The sequence below is a fragment of the Microcebus murinus genome, chromosome 11, assembly GCF_040939455.1.
Source record: "Microcebus murinus isolate Inina chromosome 11, M.murinus_Inina_mat1.0, whole genome shotgun sequence".
NCBI classification, from domain to species: Eukaryota; Metazoa; Chordata; class Mammalia; order Primates; family Cheirogaleidae; genus Microcebus; species Microcebus murinus.
The window spans coordinates 85,155,527-85,175,406 of NC_134114.1; the positions used below are offsets into that span (position 1 = coordinate 85,155,527).

General features: G+C 44.8%; 1 protein-coding gene across 1 annotated transcript in view; it reads right to left on the bottom strand.

Annotated features, from left to right (window-relative positions):
- The window catches only part of MCC (MCC regulator of Wnt signaling pathway), a 267,530-nt gene that overhangs the window by 67,091 nt on the left and 180,559 nt on the right, over positions 1 to 19,880 (bottom strand). The window contains exons 5-6 of the mRNA XM_012763744.3: positions 5,989 to 6,152; positions 3,797 to 4,003 (exon numbers count right to left, since the gene is read on the bottom strand). Coding sequence (XP_012619198.1) covers positions 3,797 to 4,003; positions 5,989 to 6,152 — 371 coding nt within the window. The remainder of the gene's footprint in view (positions 1 to 3,796; positions 4,004 to 5,988; positions 6,153 to 19,880) is intronic.

Genomic DNA, 19,880 nt, shown 5'->3' on the forward strand with positions numbered 1-19,880 from the left:
TTTAAAACAGTGTGTCTACTCGCCGCTTGGATTTACTGCGGCAATGGCCAGAGGCCAGACCCCAGGGATGACAGAATCCCAGGGTCATTCGCAGATATGCTGAAAATACCCAGGTGGGGTGCGGGGTACAAGGAAGAAACTATTACCACCACCTGTGCCATGAACGTGCAGAACTTTCTGAAGAATTTCTTCAAAATCTCAGAGGGAACTTGAGGGGCCAATTTATGTTCAAGTCTGTGATTCAATGGGACACAGATTCACGTGCCTGTGGTCCACATCAGGTTTGTTTTGCCAAAGAAATTGGGGAAAGTGTTATCATTTTTGCTACATGGTGGTTAACCTAAACAATTTAGGTAAAAAAATGCAAATGAAGTGGAGAAGGTGGTCCCTGCCATCACACGACTGTCCGGGTGAGCTCCTACGCACTCTCTGTGCCCACCAGTCACCACCACCTGTCACACACCTGTGCAAGGACCTGCCTACTTGTCTCCCCAGCATCCCTGAAGGCAGGGACTGTCCTGTTCATTGTTGTAACCCCTTCTGCCTGGCACAGGGTGACCAATCATGTTTATGAAGTGAATGAATGAAGGAAGAACAAAATGCTTCCTTTCTAGAGTAATCGGTGCTACCTTGCCTAAATTAAGCCTGCTTCTTTAAGTGTGAGGAAGTAAGTGGTTACGTTACAGAGCATACAGAAATAAACGATTGCCTCATTGAATAATGAACTGGGAGCAGCAATAAAATTTGTCTGCCTGTTGTTCCTTAGTCGCTGCTCCACCAAGTAGCCCAATTTGTTAATTGACTACATTAAAGATCTAATTAAATTAAATCTTGAATAAGGCTCAAAAGACCTATGGAGAGCACTTTGTTTAATTAGAGGCAGGGGGCAAGCACCAACCCTATTGATCTGGTCAGTTAAAATTCCAAACAATGAATATGGGCAAAGAAAAAAAACATGTGGCCACAACTGCTTTTCAGTCTACTTTGATGATCTGTGAATACAAAGCTGCTCCAGAGACAGCAATGGCAAACCAGCTGTGCGTCCTGTAGTACCACAGGGATGAAAATGAAACTGTGTGTCAGTCACTCTGCAGAGCTACACTTTGTGAAGAACAAAAGACAATGCCAACCACAAAAGACAGATCCCTCTGCAGGGAAATGAAGTGTATTGGGTGGGTGGGTGAAGCCTTCTAGCATTCAAAGTTTAGTGAACTGGCATTTAAAGACATATATATAATAAATTCTTTGAGATCCACAATTGCCTTAAAATAAAAAGAAATAAATCCAAGTATGTATGCAAATTCCTGAGGACATTTCTGATTGAGGAAGAGATACAAGGTCCATAACATTTTTTTAGTTGGAGGTAACTGAAATGTAAATTATGTCAATTTATATAAAACAATACTAATTGCATAAACTTAAAAAGTAGTAAATGTGACAAAAAAGGTTTTGACTACAGTGTGCATGTGTACATGTGCATGCATGTATGTGTGTGTATATAATTATTCAATGTCTATGTTAGAGTTCTTCAAACTTCTAAGGATTCTTATGGAAAAAAAGATGGTACAGTGCCCAACTTTCCACTCCACTCAACAGGGAACTCTGGATTTTACCCCACACAACTGCTATTAATTTTTTGAACATTTACTATTTGCCAGGCATTGTCTACCTACTTGATGAGTATTATCTAATTTTCCTACATTGGGTACCATTATCGTTCCCACTTCATAGGAGAGTAAACTGAGGCACAGAGAGGTCAGGTAACTTGCCAAATACTCATGGTGACTTGGGCATGGCCAAGCCATGACCCCAGGTGGTCTGGTCTGGCTCCGGAGCCCTGGTACAGGGTGTAGCACCTCCACACCATGCTATTCTTAATGCAGATCTCCAGAGTTGGAGAAAACACTGGAAGAAGGGAGGGCAGAGGGCTTTTTACTTTTTGCTAGACACAATCAAGGGCTGTCTTGTGCTTTAGTAACTCAAATTAGAGGAGAACATTTATTCTAAATCATGATATGTAATTAAAGTTAAGACCCACAATTTCCCTTACAAAACATGCACCATCAGAACGCATACACTAAGAGCAAGCACATACCTAATTAGGGCATTAATCATAACGATCAGGGCGTGTAACCAGGAAATTACAGGTGGTGTGGGCCTTAGTGCTAAGTGAATTTCATCAGGTTGCCTAGATAAAGCCTTTCCTGACCGGGATGATTTATACCTGCTGATGCAAGGATGGAGCGTGGCACCCAATAGAGCTGGCTGCTGAAAATAAGCTTCTGCATGTTAAGACAAAAGGATACTCAGATACGAGAGGCGACAGTACTGGCCTTTTAATTATGACATCAGCCGTAAGTGAGGAAGAGAGGTGATAACATTCAAAATAATAATTTCTTCCATATTTATACATAATGGCAATTAAGAATACTTGCATGTGGATTAAAAACTGAATGTTTTACATATGCTGACCTTATCGAAAAACAAGTTATTTCCAAGGTGTTCTTTAAGGGTAAAGGAGAAAGAGCAATGGTGAAAGATGATAATACCTACTAGATGGATTTTCTCCTCTTCTACTTCAATTTTATCTGTGTGCAAAATTACCAGTCAGAGCACAACTAGAAAGCAAGCTTCTAACATTGCCAAGACTGAGAAAGAGAGTAAAGTAGGTCTAGCAATTCAAAGTGAAGTTCAGAGGGAACTGTTTCTGATTGGAGAATTCACTGCTTCACCCCCAGTCCAATCACAGATGAAACTCATGGCCAAACAAAGAAGTACTTACGGGTTCCTGGGAAAAAAAACTCCATCTTTGGAAAACTGAGTGCTTTAACAATTCTGCCAAACATTTCTACACTGAAACATTAGCTCCTCCGGTAATGGATATATGTCTTAATGAAAATGGTTCTCAAACTAGTTCATCAGGCCCTGGGGTGAATACCAGGAATCACAGACACATACACATGTGTACATACAGAGAGACACACACACATACACATGCCTACATCTACAGATATTATTTTCACTTTAATAAGTCTACACTAAAAGAGGTGATATTTTGCATTAGATTCAGGTACAGAAAAATGATAGCAGGTACTCTAAAGGTAAAGAAAATTTTATAGAAAAATATTGGAAGGGCAAAATTCTCCATGTATTTTTTCAAATTATAAAAAATATTATTCGCTTATCTTAAAGAAGAACATTTTAATTAGGCTTGGGGAAGACATGTATACTCTGGATAGTGGTTTTGAATTATTGCCTAGATGTAATTTTACCATCTACTCAGATTTAAGAGTCCAGAGAAAAGTGTGTGTGTTTTTTTTTTTTTAATCTTACCTCTAAACCTTAGCACTTTCATTTTTGTTTTTTAATTTTTTTTGAGACATAGTCTCACTCTATGGCCCTGGCTAGAGTGTAGCAGCCTCACCATAGCTCACAGCAACCTCAAGTTCCTGGGCTCCAGGTGATTCTCTTGCCTCAGCCTCCCAAGTAGCTGGGACTACAAGTGTGCACCACCATACCTGGATAATTTTTCTATTTTTTGCAGAGACAGGGTCTCACTTTTGCTCAGGCTGGTCTTGAACGCCTAACCTCAAGCGATCCTCTGCCTCTGCCTCCCAAAGTGCTAGGATTACAGGCATGAGCCACTGCGTCTGGCCTTCAAACTACTTCCAAGAATGACTTCATAACAACAAAGGGATGGCAATTCCCAAGACTACGAGTGCCACAAAATTCTCGGGCTGGCCTTGGCTCCATATGCCCAGGAAAGGTCTGCCCATGCTGGACGTGGCGTGCTTACCCTCCTCCGGAGCCGGTCCCGCTCCTCCCGGATGGCGTTCATGGTGGCCTTGGTACGGTTCAGCTCCTCCTCCTTGCTGCACAGCATGGCAGTGAGGCTCTCATTCTCTTCCCTCAGCCCGGCCAGCTCCTTCTCCCACCGAGAGCGCTCTTCAGCCAGGTTGGGATACAGGTCCCGGCCCAGCACGCCCTCAATCTCCTCGACCGTCTGCAAGACACAGCCACAGAGGAAAACCGAGAACGTTAACTCGGAGCAAGGAGGTGGAAAGAAAACAGACTGGACAGGAACAGGCACCCACAGAGGAGTGGGTTCTAGAGCCACTTCATTGGAAATAGTAGTGATTGTGACTAAGAACACCCCAAAATCATCTTCTCCCCAATTTCAGATGCTCTTGTCACTTGTGCGGGTTCTTGTCTGTGTTGATCAGCAATCCCCAGAGTTAAAACACTGTCCCCTCCTGGTGTCTGAGAGTCACCATGGTGCTAACCGCCACGTGCACACAAATGTTTTATTTCCCTCGCTTGAGTTCCAGAGATGGAGGAGACACATGATCGGGCAGCAGGCCAATTAGCGATCCTGACAATGCTATGACAAACATGAGTTTGCAAACTGCACACGGAATCTAACTTGAAGTCTCCTAGATTACAGGCGTCCCGTGTGCCAGCTCAGCCATCAGCGAGGTCACGTCACCACTTGCAGCCTCTGGTGCCCCGTCCGAATCTGAATGGTGTCAGTGAGTTTCAGTCCCAAGATGTGGGAGACAAAAATAAACCGCAGTGACACAGAAAAAAAGGAAGCTCATTGTGGAGGTTCCCAAGATGGCAGGGATTTAATTAATTAATAAGACAGCTACAAATTGAAGAGAATCTTAATAGTACTTGGAGGGTTTTAAAAAAATTCATTTAAAACACGGTATTAATGGAGATGAAACACGCATAAAATTAGAAAAAAAGGGACGAACTCATTCTGCTTGCTCTCAAACTCTCCATTCTCATTTACTGTGCTTTGGGAAAGGAAGCGCATGCCAACTATTAATGAAACAGGAGGGAGAATTAATGTAGCAGCAGTGAAGGCGTGCGATAGGAAAAAGCTCTTAAATAATAAAAACATAGGGGCATATGCCACTCTCCGATGCTCACACTAGTTCTCAAATCTCGCTGCCCCTTTCCCATGTTGTGCCGTTGTCCTTCCTTTCAAATCTGAGACTCTCACCCTGCTTGGCTCTGCTCTAAGACCCTGCTTTGCCCCTCGCTGGTTGGCAGAAGTCCTTGGCCACCTCCTTCCCTCCCAGCGCTGAGGCCAGGGCTAGACCCAAGTTGACAACACAGTCAAATATTGGGCCTGGAAGATCACAGAGGAAAAAACACCACCATTTGCTTCTCCCTACCCCAAACCACATCAAGTATATATTTGCAACCGAGATGGATAAAGATGGAAAACCTGCAGTGTCATAAACACGAATCATAGTTTTACTTTGAGACACCGCAGCTCTTTTGTGAAGTCCAGGATTCCCACTGATAGAAACGAGCCTCGATTTTTCTCTTTGCCCAGGCTCCTCCAGGAATTTGCAGTTTGAATTGCTGGGCCTGAGCTCACTAAGCTCTGTTGAAGTAATATAAAGATGCCCTATCAACGGCACTCGACTTTCCCATTGTTCACGAGTTTGTGCCGAGGCGGTGAATTCCTCTCCCCTGGTCCTCCTTCAGCGGTTAAGCATGCCAAAGGTGTAGCTGAGACCCAGCCCCAGTGGGCTGGGGGTAGATGACTCAATCAGGCCTTGAACCTTCCACCTTGCTAGCACCATGAATTGATGACTCCTGAAATAGTATTCTAGAGGCCTTAAAGCTTTAATAAAACTTCCAAGTTAAACATACTACTTCAGAGTGCTATATAATAACCACACTAAAATCATGTGGTTCAATACTAGTAGTCTAGTGGTTTCCGAGGAAATTGTCCTTTTTTGCTACAAAGCCAGTGAACTTGACCGCTGAGACAATGACTTTTTCTAAAGTCATTCGGCCCAGCAAAAATGTATAGGGCCCCTGCTTCTACCTTGTGGCCCAATCTACAGTACATCTTTCGTAGAAACATTCATCCCTAATACGTGTGTGAGAAAACCACACTTCAGGAGAAGGATTTGCCCATTCCCCTCGTATCATCCCAAAGAGCCACGCAGAGGTGAGGGAAGCTACCTTGATGGCCAAGTCGCAGTGCTCGCTGGCCGTGGTGAGCTGCTCGATGTGCCTGTCCACCTCGGCCACGGAGAGGCTGCAGCTGCTCTTCTTCCTGTCGCAGAGCACATTCTCCAGCCCCGTGAGCACCCTCTGCAGCTCCGAGTCCAGGTCGCTGCAGTTGTCTGGGAGTGGATGAAGACAAAATGCATTAAGCAGGACAACGAATGCTCTCTGCTTCACTCACCACGAGGGACCGACTCAGGTGCAACGAACGCAGCCTGACATTTCTTTTCTTTCTTTTTTTTTTTTTTTTTGAGACAGAGTCTTGCTCTGTTGCCCAGGCTAGAGTGAGTGCCATGGCGTCAGCCTAGCTCACAGCAACCTCAAACTCCTGGGCTCAAGCCATCCTCCTGCCTCAGCCTCCCGAGTAGCTGGGACTACAGGCATGCGCCACCATGCCCGGCTGATTTTTTCTCTATATATTAGTTGGCCAATTAATTTCTTTCTATTTATAGTAGAGACGGGGTCTCGCTCTTGCTCAGACTGGTTTCGAACTCCTGACCTCGAGCAATCCGCCCACCTCGGCCTCCCAGAGTGCTAGGGTTACAGGCGTGAGCCACCGCGCCCGGCCAGCCTGACATTTCAAGTTCAACACCACCCGCCTAATTCACGGCACTGCCTCTGGGGCTCGGAGCCACTGCAACGCTCTTCACCTGGAGGAGTTTCAGATTATGGTCATTTTCCAGATAGCTGAGCTCCCCTGAATTCTCCAGTTTTTCACTCAAAGGCAGCCATATCTTAGAAGTTTCTTTAGTAAGAACAACGAGGTGCCCCAGAAGGAGCATGCTGGCACTTCCAAAATCTTCTGATCAACTTTTCTGCTCAACCATTCAAACAGCACTAACTACAGAAAGATTGTCTGCTAAGAAGATCCCATCGCTTTACTAACAAACAACAAAAAGCCTCAGAATGAGCAGAGATGCTAGGCATTTTGAAAAATAGAAACTGTGTGAGTGTGTTTGCCTTCAACGAGCTTGAAATCAGGGCTTGCTTTCTCTAATATAACCAATCAATTCCCCTCACCTGTGCAATTTAACCCATATTTTTCCATCAGCAAAGAAACATAACAAATTGTTCTAACAACTTTCATATTGTTCTTCATATATATGTCTTGCAACCAATTCTAATAATTTGATTTTGACTTAAAAATCTGGGTTATTTATTTTTTTTCTGTTGCCCAGGCTAGAGAGCAGTGGCATCATCATAGCTCACAGGAACCTCAAATTCCCACTGGACTCCAGTGATCCTCCTACCTCAGCCTCCCGAGTAGCTGGGACTACAGGTACATGCCATCACACCTGGCTAATTTTTAATTTTTTTTTATAGAGATGGGGTCTCACTATGTTGCCCAGGCTGGTCTCAAACTCCTGGTCTCAAGTGATCCTCCCACGCTAAACTCCCAAAGTACTGGGATTATAGTTGTGAGCCACTGCACCTGGCTGTGGGTTACTTTTAGATGCTGGACATCTTGGGCCTGGTCAGGAATAGAAAAGTAATTATAATGTGAGCTAGATATATCTTGGAAGATAACTGTTCTGGGGGAAAAAAAAAATCCCCTCAAAGTCAAATGCGAATTTCTTAAACTTGCTATTTTGGATTTTGTTGATGTCACCAAGCCATTCAATTATTGTAGCAAGACAGATGTTGACTATATATAATCTCTCAAAGTACATCCTTCCGCCATATCCAGCCTGATTCCTGCATGAAAGTTGCTCAAAGTCTTCGGTTTCCCTTCTTCTCTCCTGCTCCCTTCTCTTGTAGGTTCCACACGCTACAGTGGTCAACTGCTTTTGGTCTTAACTTTGGAAGACTTCAAGAAAACTCTTAGCACTAAAGGAACAGGATTTCTCAGAACATTGTAGCCAACCTCATCTGGCTGCCTATTATAAGTTACCCAAAACTAGAGAGAAGATCAGCCTGAGGCTTTCACTCCAAGCGATGCACACAATTATTCCACCTACTTCTCAAACCTGTTCCTCCCGATCTCTCCCATCTCCATGAGTGGACACCACTTCCACCCAGTTACTCACGTTAGCTGAGGCAACCTATTCTACCTGACACTCCAAATTCAATCCATCGTATAACCACAACCTTTACAACTTATCCCTGCACTGACCTTTTCTTACTGTCTCCACGGACGCCACACCCTGGTCCAAGCCACCAACTGGTCCAGTTCCCAACTGGACCGCTGTAGCAACCTCCTACCTACACTCACCCCTCTGTCGCCAAAGCAAGCCGCTCAAAGATGTAGACCAGATCACGTGACTTTCTTAGCCCAAACCGTCTAATGGCCTCCCGTCGTCATTCCAGAACAGTCCAAACTCCTTACCAAAGGCTGTAAAACGAGGCATGATCAAGACCAATGTGCTTAGACCACATCGCACCATGGAATTCCCTGGGGAGCTTTTTATACAATGCCAGTGTCCGGGCCCCACCCTGGGCCAATTAAATCACAATCTCTGGGGGTGGAGCTTGGACACTCGAAAACTTCTTAAGCTCCTCGGATAATTCCAACCTGCAGTCGGAGTGACAGCCACTGACCTGGACCTCGCCTCATCTGTCCATCTCCCCTCGTTGACTGCTCTGTCTTCACGCTCCCGGCCCTCTCTCTGTCCCTGGAACATGCAAACTCCTGTCTGGCCCAGCAGTTCCTTCTCCTTTGCCATTTCCTCTGCCGAGACTGATTCCCACACCCAGATCTCCTCGTATTATTCAGCTCTTAGCTCTAATGCCACCTCCTCACCAAGCTCTTCCTTATCTAGCTTGGGGTTCCACCTCCTGCCCTGCCCAGTCCTTATCCCATTATCCTACTGTCTTTGTGGCAATTACCACTATCTGATCTGACTTATGTGTTTGTTATCTCCCCCCTACTAAAATGTAAGTTCCATGAAAGGAGGGACTTTGATCTTCTTCATTACTGTATCTCCAACATGGAATAGTGGAGGCAGTCAAGTATTATTTTTTAAATGAGCAAATACAAACATACTGCTATTTATTTAGGAGACAGCAAGACTAGACACACGGACTGTCAGCAGGAGCGTGCTTTACACCGACCTTACGCTTAATTCCTCCCTATGGACCACGTCCCGAGCAGATAAGAACCAGGGGACACCCGTCACTGCAGAAGACCCTCTGGAGACGGAGGGCAGGTGCACAGCTCCAGCTAGAGGCAAAGGGACCCCAGTGAGGAGCGGCACTCCCCAGCGACCACACAAGCCAGCCTTGGAAAGATCATTTATCCTCCGGTGCAGGTTTCCTAGTATCCTGAGCCGGAGCGAGCGCACGTTCCTGGGCAGGGAAGAAAGATGCCCCCACTGGGCCATCCCACGCTGATTTTCCCAGCACTGGCCCGCCTGCTGGAATAATCACATGGGACTCGTCTGCAGAGGGGCTCTCCCTGCACGGCTAGCCGGGCGGCGGCCAGGCTGCTTCCAGAGGATGCTGAGTTACAGGAGCAGGAGGGGGTAAAGGTCCGACTAGCGTTTCTTTCTCATTCTTCAACCAAACAGATGCTGAGCCCTGGACTCAGGCTAGAAGCAGAGTACGGAGATGAGTAAGAGACTGACCTCAACTGTGAGGGGCACACAGAGGCACGAAGCCACAGCCCCTTCTCTCAGCTGCTCACCCCGACCCTGGGGAAAGTATCCATAGAGAACACGGTGCGAGTACTGAGCAGAGAGCCAGGAGGCCACGAGGAAGGCATTTAAATTAACATACAACTGTTTTCTTTTTTTTTATTTTTTGGGACAGAGTCTCACTCTGTTGCCTGGGCTAGAATGCCATGGCATCAGCCTAGCTCACAGCAACCTCAAACTCCTAGGCTCAAGTGATCCTTCTACCTCAGCCTCCCGAGTAGCTGGGACTACAGGCATGCACCGCCATGCCCGGCTCATCACTTTTGTATATATGTTTAGTTGGGCCATTAATTTCTTTCTATTTTTAGTAGAGACAGGGTCTCGCTCTTGCTCAGGCTGGTCTTGAACTCCTGAGCTCAAACAATCCACTCGCCTTGGCCTCCCAGAGTTTGCTAGGATTACAGGCGTGAGCCACCTCGCCCGGCCAAAATTAACATACAACTGTAAAGAGCTAGTGTCCACACCAAGGAGGGCTATAACTGCTTTCTTTGGTCATGGGGAGCTGAATCTGTATGAATACAGGTGGGGTGATGAACCCCACATACCCCAGTATGTTCCGAAAAGCTCTGCATTGTGGCTTCACACAAAATCCCATCAGTGGATGAAACTATCTTTCAGAGTCGGTGGCCTATTCTTCTGAACATACACTTAGAATAAATTCCAAACTCCTTCCCCTGGCCCTCAACACCCTGCACTATCTGGTCCCTGCTAGAGACTGGACCTTCAACACTGAAGGCTGGGGCAGCTGGAGTCTCTATAAAAGACAGGAGGCATAAGGTTAAGGAACCCAAGGGACTGTGATAAGCTAGCACAAAGAACCAAGTATTCCGGTACAAAAGGTGCCACAGTGAGGTAGCATTCACAGTGGCTTAGGATCTTGAGACAGGATAATATTCCTGTGCTTTGATCACCACTCTTGACCATTTAGAAAGGGCTTTCACACACACACATCATATTCCATCCCATTAGGCAGGCAGGTAAGCCCTGCTCCACAGAGGAGATATCTGAGGCTTGGAGATGTTTGGTTACTCACCCCAGGTGGGCAGCAGAGCTGGAACCACAGCACTGGACTTCTATACTCAGGGCTATTTTCGCCACACCATCCAACCCAGAAAAAGGATCTCTGAGTTTATAAGCACAGGCCAGCTCACCCAAGCACACATGCGTACCTATCCACAGCCATTGTTTCCCAAAAGAGCCAACAGAGGGAAAGAAATTATAATTGAGGGATATTAACTCTGAGTAGATTCTGGTAAGGATGTCTATTGTATTTCTAGAACCACTAAAAAATAAAAATACTAAGACGAATAGTTAAAAGCCAATAAATAAATTAAAATGAAATTCTAAAAAAAAATCCAGTTTACTTAAAAAAAAGAAAGGAAAAATAGAATAATAGAAAAAAAAATCAGAAGGGACAACCAGAAAACAAATAGGAAGTTGGAAGACTCAAATCAACCGTATCAATAAGTACATTGAATGTTAATGGACTAAATACTCTCAAAAAAGAAGATATTGTCAGAATGGATTTTAAAAAATCCACAAAACAATTAGGATGACTATTATTAAACAACAACAATAAAACCCCAAATCCCGAAAATAACATAAGTATTGGGAATGCTGTGGAGAAATTAAAATGTTTGTGCATTGCTACTGGGAATATAAAATGGTTTAATCATCATGGAAAACAGTTTGGTATTCCTGAAAAAGTTAAACATAGAATTACCATATGATCCAGCAATTCTACTTCTAGGTACACACCTAAAACATATGAAAGCAGGGACTCCCATACATACCTGTACATCAGTGTTCATAGCAGCATTATTCACAATAGCCAAAGGGTGGAAGCAACTCAAGTGTCCACTGACAAATGAATAAACAAAATGTGGCATATACATATAATGGACTATCATTCGGCCTTAAAAAGGGACGAAATGCTGTTACATGCTACAACATGGATGAAGCTCCAAAACATTACGCTGAGAGTAAAACAAGCCAGACACAAAAGGACAAATAGTGTCTATTTCCACTTTATGAAGTATCCAGATTAGGCAAAGGCACAGAGACAGAAAGTAGAATAGAGGTCACCTGGCGGGGCCAGGGGAGAACGGGAAGTTAGTTACTGTTTAACAAGGAGAGTTTCTGTTGGGGAGGGTGAAAAAGTTCTGGAAATGGATGGTGGTGATGCTCTCGTAACTCTGTGAACGTACTTAACGTCACTGACCTGTACACTTACAAATGGTTACCATGGTAAATTTTATGTTATTTCATGTCTATGTCGCCACAATAAAAATAATAAATGTATTTCAGTGAGTAAAACGGGAAGATAAAAGCAAACAGGCATACAAGAAATGGAAAACAGTAACCTTTGAGAACGGCAGTACATTCAGAAAGGATTTAGGGTACTGTAGCTTGATTTAAAAAAATACTTTCTGTTGGTGGGAGAACATGAGGAAGAAGAAAGTGGAGACATGGGAAATCTCAAGAATGTGTGGGAGTAACGGGCTCTTCAAATCTTGGCGCCCAGCAGCGGGACTCCCTGAGGGGCAGGCCTGCCTCCCTCCCCTCAGGGTACACGCCCTCATGAGGAAAGGGATCAGCCTGTTCTATGTCCAAGAGACAGAGAGGGGCCCTCGGTGTCAAATACGCAGTCCTCCAACAGAGTTTATCTGTATTGTGCTTCTTTCAAAAAAAAAAAAAAAATTTGACGTAGCTTATCTCAAACAGCCACAAATAAGGGGGAAACACAGTGGCCGGGACCAGGGGACAGCTGCAAAAGCCAACGGAGGCTGTCACAGCTGCTGGGGCTGCCTCTTCCTGTTAGCCCCGAGCTTCCTGGCAGCCAAAGCAAAAATGAATTATCTCCTGTCAGAAAGGAGGAGGCATTCCAGTTTCACAAGAGAAGACGATGTGTTTTTGGCAATAGACACTGAAAGAATTTAGGTACACGGTACTTCATATGTGGCATGAAGTTCTGTGACTGCCAGTCTCCTCCGCTGGTTTCACACACAGGCAGATTTCATGTGGTTTCTTCTTATACTAATCTTCTTATTCTAATCTTCTATTAAAATAAAGCTGTAGGCTATTAGGAAGGCACAGAGTAAAGGAAATTCTGGGAAGGGCTAAGCTCACATAACCTTGGCATTCAGGCTTCTCAGTGTCTGATTTGCTGTAAGACAAAAGAGGGCACAGAAGGCTAACTAACAACGGGAACGGACCTCTGCTCCTGCCCAGCAGGTGCAAACAGCCACCTGCAGCCAAAGACGTGCCCGCACATCCAGCAGGGCTGTGGTGTCTGGCACAGCCTCTTTTATTTTTAAAACAGTTTTTGAGTTAATTATCAACATTTAAATCATTAGAATTTACAGCTATTCTTGTAAAACGAGGTCTGGCGATGCTGGGCCCGGCTTCTCACACCAAAGCAACCTGCCGAGGGCTCAGCCGTCCCCAGCGCGCCTCTGCCCTGCCTGCCTGTCCCGCCTGTTGGAGTCTGTGGCTCCCCCTGCCTTTCCTAAACGTCACTTGTCTCTGTCTGACTTCTGATAGGAGCTGGAGAATAGACAGCTCAGGTTATATTTTTCTAACGAGAACCTTAGGATTTTACATGTTGCTATTTGAGGGAAGACCCACGTACAGGTCCTCAAATGATGTCATTTCATTCAACATCATTTCCTTACAACGTTGACAAGAAAAAGAAATTTGATGCCTGACCAGCACCAGTGTGTGTGTAGAGTTCCCGTGCAGGCCCCACCTCTGCATGGGTTTTCTCCAGGTACTCTGGTTTCCCTCCTGCGCCCAGAGATACGCAGGCAGGTGACACAGCACATCTGCACAGTCCGGCCTGGGTGAGTGGCCCTACGGGTGGCCAGCGTCCCGTCCAGGCTGGTTCCCTCCTCGTGCCCTGAGCTGCTGGATAGACCTCGGCCACCCAAGACCCTGAACTGGCGTAAGAGGGGAAATAATTACCTTGTTTTTACTCATCTGTCTTAAATGTGTATGGTAGCTCACATTTATTTCAACATTTACTATTAGAAGTGTTTCGGTTCTTTCTTTAGAAGTTTGGTGATGTTTTGGGGATCAGAAATATGTCCTAAACTGCTGCTTCTATCAATTAGCCTAAGGTAAAACTGGTTTTGCTCTATATTGTTTCGCTTAAAGTTGCAGTTTCCAAGAACCTATACATGATGTTAAGTGAGGATTTCGTGCACTTTGGAAATCTGGAAAGGAGGTAAGTGGAAAATTAGGAAGGCGAACCAGCACACTTGCTCAGCTACACATATCCTCTGGGCAGAGCTGGCTGGTTTCCATCTTCCTTGCTTAGGATCTCCATGACACCATGAACTATACCAGAGTTGGTTCGATCCGGATCAGGTGTTAAAAGTCACTTTTTAATTTTTTTTTTTATTTTTTGTAAAAGTCCTAACTCAAATAAAAATCCACCTCGACATAATAGATGTTAGAAATACTCCCTAGTCGACCTGATTCTGAGCAGCCCAGTCTTTACTATTAATAGACTGAATCTCTCCAAAATATGGTCCCAGCTCCAAAAACCACAGACATGTGGAGATCGGTGTTGGCTTGCTGTTAGTGGGTAGGCATTTGCCTAAGTTTAGAAGCCCCCATCCTCTTTTTTTTAAGCTGTGCCTTGAAATCTCATTTTCCAGGAAGCCTTCCCCGATTACCTAGAGTCTCTAGGTAATCTTACTGCTCCCTTTGAGGAATCACATTCCCCATGATCACCTGTTAACTGACACATCAACACTGCTAAGTCCAGCACCGGGGAGCAATGACTCCATTTATTCAACAATGTGCTTCCAGAGACCCACAACGCTGGGCACAGACTAGGTGTTCAATAAACACTTAGTGTAAAAGAAATGGAAGACTTTTTATATGCCAACTTATATAAGTACCAAGCTTTTGTTAGTCTACTCATTAATGAAGCATCATCAAATTTAAGGCATATCACAGCCTGCTAAAAAAGGCAGCAAGCTTTCAATTAAGATCCCCAAGGTGGAAAGTTTCTGGTGAAGTTAGAGATAACCAGCCATAGTAAATTGTAGCTAGGATAAGAAACAGAAGCGGCTGTGGGCCTGCTACAATGCGGGTTGCAGCAGGACGGCCGTTAACCAAGCCCTCCCTGCCTTCCAGGCCCGACACACGCCACCCGCCTCTCTATTACGGCCAGACACATATCATGCCTGGTAAAGCAACTGAAAGCGGAGGAAAGAGCCACAGACTCTTTTAGCACCAGCACAGACTTTCTGCAAAGAGGCAAAGATATATAACAGTTCAGATCCTGTTGTAGCATTAAGGCCGAAGCCAGGAGGGCTGCTGTTCGCGCTTTAACAGTCCTCTGCCCTCTGCATGCAGCGAGGCCTTCTCTAACTGCATCAAAGAACAAACTAAAACAGAACAAAACAACACAGTAAATGATAAAATAGTCGACTTCTAGGAGAAGATTGAAGGGTCTGAGAGAAGGGAGAAAGAGCACCCACAGAGGTTACCCCCTGCTTACTGACCCCCCATGCCAGTGTCTACCTGAGACAAGAGGGCTTATGAGGATGATGGTGTCACAGTTTATAAACACCTCAACATCACCAATAACGGGCAAACTGGCATAAGGAACATCTTGCTGCAACACGGTAATGAGGGTCATCACCCATGTATATTCTTGCAAAAAAAATAAAATAACTTCAAATCTAGTAAGAAAACAATCAGACCACTCAGATTTGAGGTGCTTTCTGTGATACTGACCTGGCCTCCTTCCGTGTCAATGTCATAAAAGACAAAATTGGGGGCAGGGGAAACCTGTTCTAGATTAAAGGAGAATAAAAGGATATAATAAGTAAAAATACTGAGTGGGCCTAGACTGGATCCTGGACTTAAAAAAAGAAAGCAACAAAAGATATTAATGGGACAATTGGGAATATGGACTGTGTATTAATGGTCCAGCAGTGTTAAAATTCTCAGGTGTGATAAAGGTACTATGGTTATTACAGGAAAAAGTTGCTGCTCTTAAGGGGTTTCTGTTGATGTATTCAGGGTGAAGCATCATGATGTCTGCAACATACTTTCAAACGGCTCAGGAAAAAATATTTATACAAGAACACAAAAGAGAGAGAGAAAGAGAGAGAAGAGAGGAAAATAACGTGGCAAAACGTTAACTGGTTAACCTGGAGAAATAGTGTATGGGGTTTGTTCCACCTTTTTTGGAAGTTTGAAGTTTTTCAAAACAAAAACTTGGAGGGAAAACAAATACCTCAACTTTCTAGGCAAGAAGGTCTGACGTGGTGTGGATACAGCGGAGTCTAGATTTAAGGTAGAGACACTAAGATGACCGATTTCTCAGTGCAGCTACCAGACAGGAGCACTCTCCTGGCGGTGTCTGCCGCGTCCAAATGGCCATCTGAGACACAGGCGTGAGACGGGGTGAGGGGCCCAAGACCATCGAGCCGCCACGTTCTGACTCCACCGACTCGTGTGTTTCTCCAAGAAAACGAAGCTGCATTTTGATGACTTCTATTTTAGCAAACTCTTCCTAGCCTGGGATTTTGTTTTCATTTTCACTGTTGTCACTTTGGATTTCTGACACGGTATGTTTCTGTAGAACAGCAAGCTTGGTCGCAAATACGAAGGCATAAGGAAGATAACCTAACATCAACTGCCATAAAGCTGTCCTCTTGGGACTGCACATCCCGCTGCCCCTGTGTCCTTTCTTGTGACCCTGCCCCAGCGTCCCCACACAATTCCCAGCCACCTGCCCCAGGCTTGGGGGTACAGAAGTTCCAGCAGTGGCTCCTAGAGAACAAGGCTTCGATAACACATATGTGAAAATAAGTTCAAATTCCCATATAATCATTTTACTTACGTGACTACTGATCCTCTGCATTGGCACAGCTTTAACCCTTTGCACTCGGATGTCAAGTGTGACGCAACTCGGTTAGCATCGGTAGCAGCCTGTATGTCGAGCCACACTCGACATGTAGTTTCACCTCGGGGGGAAGGGGGATTTTTGTCTATTTTCCCAGTATCTTTTCTTGTTTTCATTAGCATGAAAGGACAAGTAAAATGTAAATGCAGAGATGGTACACTAACTTCCAGAGGTAGATTATTATCCACTAACTTAGAGCAACGTTTAGATGGAAAGCTCCATATAATCACACCTCACCCTAATAAAGAAACATAAAGATTGTGTTGTTTGTTCTAACAGAAAAATCAGAGGAGGAAGAAGAGACGATTTATATTTGAGAAACATGTGAATGTAAACTTCATGTGGGTGGAATGTTTCAAAAAATATCACACCATGAAAAATTATAGAGATTAAAATTACTCTTTGAATGTATCAATAATTTGAAATATAAAAAAAAATCCAAATAAATAAGTCTGTATGAAAAGAAACTCCAGTTTTTTATTCTAGTGCCGTGCTTTGTAAAATCTGGGGTATTTAAAAAAAAAAATCAAATCCCCAGTAGAATAAAGGAATCGAGAAAAAAGCAAGTGAGTGCAAAGGGTTAAAATAAGATGATACTTAGTGCTGTAAAGGGTGGGAGGAAACCTTTAGGCTAAACAGGGGGTGACAATTTGGCGACATGCAAGAAAAAGGATAAACTCCAACCCCTTCACCGTGCCTCCAAGGCCCTGTGCATCATCATTGGTCCTGCCCAGCTCTCGGGCCTTGCCCAAGCTCACTAACCGGTCCACATGGCCCTGTCTTAGTGCCTGGGTCACCCACTGCGGCTCCGGAGTCCCTTCAGACAGGCTGCCCCAGCCCTGGAGAGCAAACAGGATTGGCCCACCATCCGTCCTTGTCCCTGGCCCTGTGGCTCTCACTGTAACAGGAAGGGGGGGCTTCCCAGGCTGCCGGGAGAAGGGGAAGATGAGCTTCTGGCATCCAAACGTGATCTACAAGATATTTTCTCGTGCCAGTGATGTTGGCAATGATGGCTGGAGTTGCAGCAGCATGAGCAAGGCCTCGGACTTCATCGCCACTACAGATAAACAGGCTTTCAGAGGCTGGTCTCAGAGCTAACACCACTTTGTTATACTGCTGGTTTGGAGGAAAACTATGTCAAGAATTTTCAAACAACCAAAAGGAAATCAACCTTGGGAGACACAGTCCGTTTAGAAAATGAAGACTGCTTATACTAGAAGAGGAGTGCATGAATCCCAACAACTGTGGGAGGCCACGCTGAGTAAATGTTACAGATCAATGCCTTCTTCCCATTGCCATCTTAGACCCCATGTCTCTTTTGGGGGCTGAAAAATCACTGAACAGCAGAATTTGAGGGAAATATTCCAAAGTAACACAGACTGACGTGGAACAAATAACTATTCCTGCTCTCAACCCTGATTGTTCCAAAGAAGGTTCTGGAATGACTGATCTCCTTAGTTGCTCGGTCCTGCTAAACATTTGCAAATAGGTCTTGTGTGACCAGGCTCAGATCTCTGGGAGAAAACACACAGCCGCCCCAGAGAGCGCTCCAGTGAATCAATGTCGGAAATGTCCAGGTCTGGCCCTGGCTTGGTTCTCAGGGTTGACCCACATCACGAACCTCTCGGGAGAAATGAAGTTGCCCAAATAAACTAAAGAGAAGAAAGAGGCAACAAAGGGCTCAGCCTATTATATCAATTAGTCAGGGTGCAACTTTCAATCCGGTCTAACCTTTCCAACCTGTGGACTGAGTCACTAGAGCTTCCAAATCAGGTTACAAATAATCTGATTCTCTTTTTAAAATTCTTTGCTGGAGGATAAATGATGAGCCACCTCCTTCCTAGCAAAAATCGAGTATTCTTCAGCCCGGCTGCTCTCCTGTCCTGACCCTCTCCCCCCTGCTTCAAGTGGCTGCTTGACACTTCTAAAGCCAGGAAAATCTGGCTTTAATGCTAAACATATTTCATAGGCACCGTTGCACCAAAAAGTCAGGTTTCATGTGTAAATCCTTCCTTGGTTGCCCTCCAAAACCTACTTATACCGAGGAAAAATCCCGTCTACACAATCACACCAGCAAGCAAGGCGCTCTAAGTTTCCTTTCAACCCCGAAGGCATAATAGTTTAACATTCCAGAAAAATAAAAATTGCTCACCAAAAATCAGAAAAGATCTCAAAATACTGGAGCAGAACCTCTCGTTGGCTGTTGCAAAGGCCCATCTGGTCAGGGATTTTGTTTGTTTTAGGAACAACCACTCCAGAAAGGCTTTGCTGTTGCATTAACAGAGTTGGGAAAACAGCCCGAGGGACAGGACATCAAACACACTGTAACACGCGTGATGCAAGGAGCCACGTGCACACATCTGTGCTCTGCTGTGACACCCGGAATCATTCGGTCTAAAGGTGTGGTTTCTGACATGAAGAGCTGCAGAACTTCATTTAATTACAAATGCCCTGCTATCAAGCCAGGTGCTTGTAATCACACAGCTGCTCCTTAATTCCCTCATCAGCATTGGAGACCTCCAAGGACTGCAGTATGAGTACCACGTCAGCCAAGGCATGCCTGACTGCTTAAACGCAGGAGTGTAAAAGGAAAGCCATCTACAGAAGCACAGGCGGCAACAACAAAAACAACTTTTTTGCTGTGTGTCTTTGGACAAGTGACTTAACCTCTCTGAACTTTCGTTGTCCTGATTTTACAGATGAGGAGACCTCCTGGGCCTCCTTCAAGGTTGGCAATTAAACACGAGAGAAGCGTGTAAATGCCCGACACGGAGTAAGTGCGCAAAGCATGTTAGCTGCTGTAGCCAGCCTCTCTTTTAACCCAACTTGTTGCCAGATTGAGGGAATAAAAATTCTAAGCCATGGATTCTTACCTTGGCTGTGTCCATTTAATTACCTTGATTTTTCTAAACGATTCTGTGACCAGGTTCGAAAAGAGGTAGTGTAATTAATTTTAAGATGCTGACAGAAGCCGGGTCCTTTCTCTTTTATTCGAATGCTTAGGTTAAGTCACAGCACTTTCTAAATTGCTCATTTGCTCCTCCAGGCCCAGAGGACAGAGTCCTGCTTCCTGGACCAGCTTATGAAAGGCAGCCAGGCTCTGACGGGTGGGGCCTGAAGACAAAAGAAAAGTGCTTTTTGATGATGTATGTGATTAGGCTGAATTTACTCCTGTGATCTTTGGAGATCAGCAAATATACTGCAGCAAATTCTGCGGCTTAAGGAAGGAAATCCAGCTCAAGAAAACCTCGGGGTTGCTAATGCAGGTTTGCGAGTATAGCAACCAT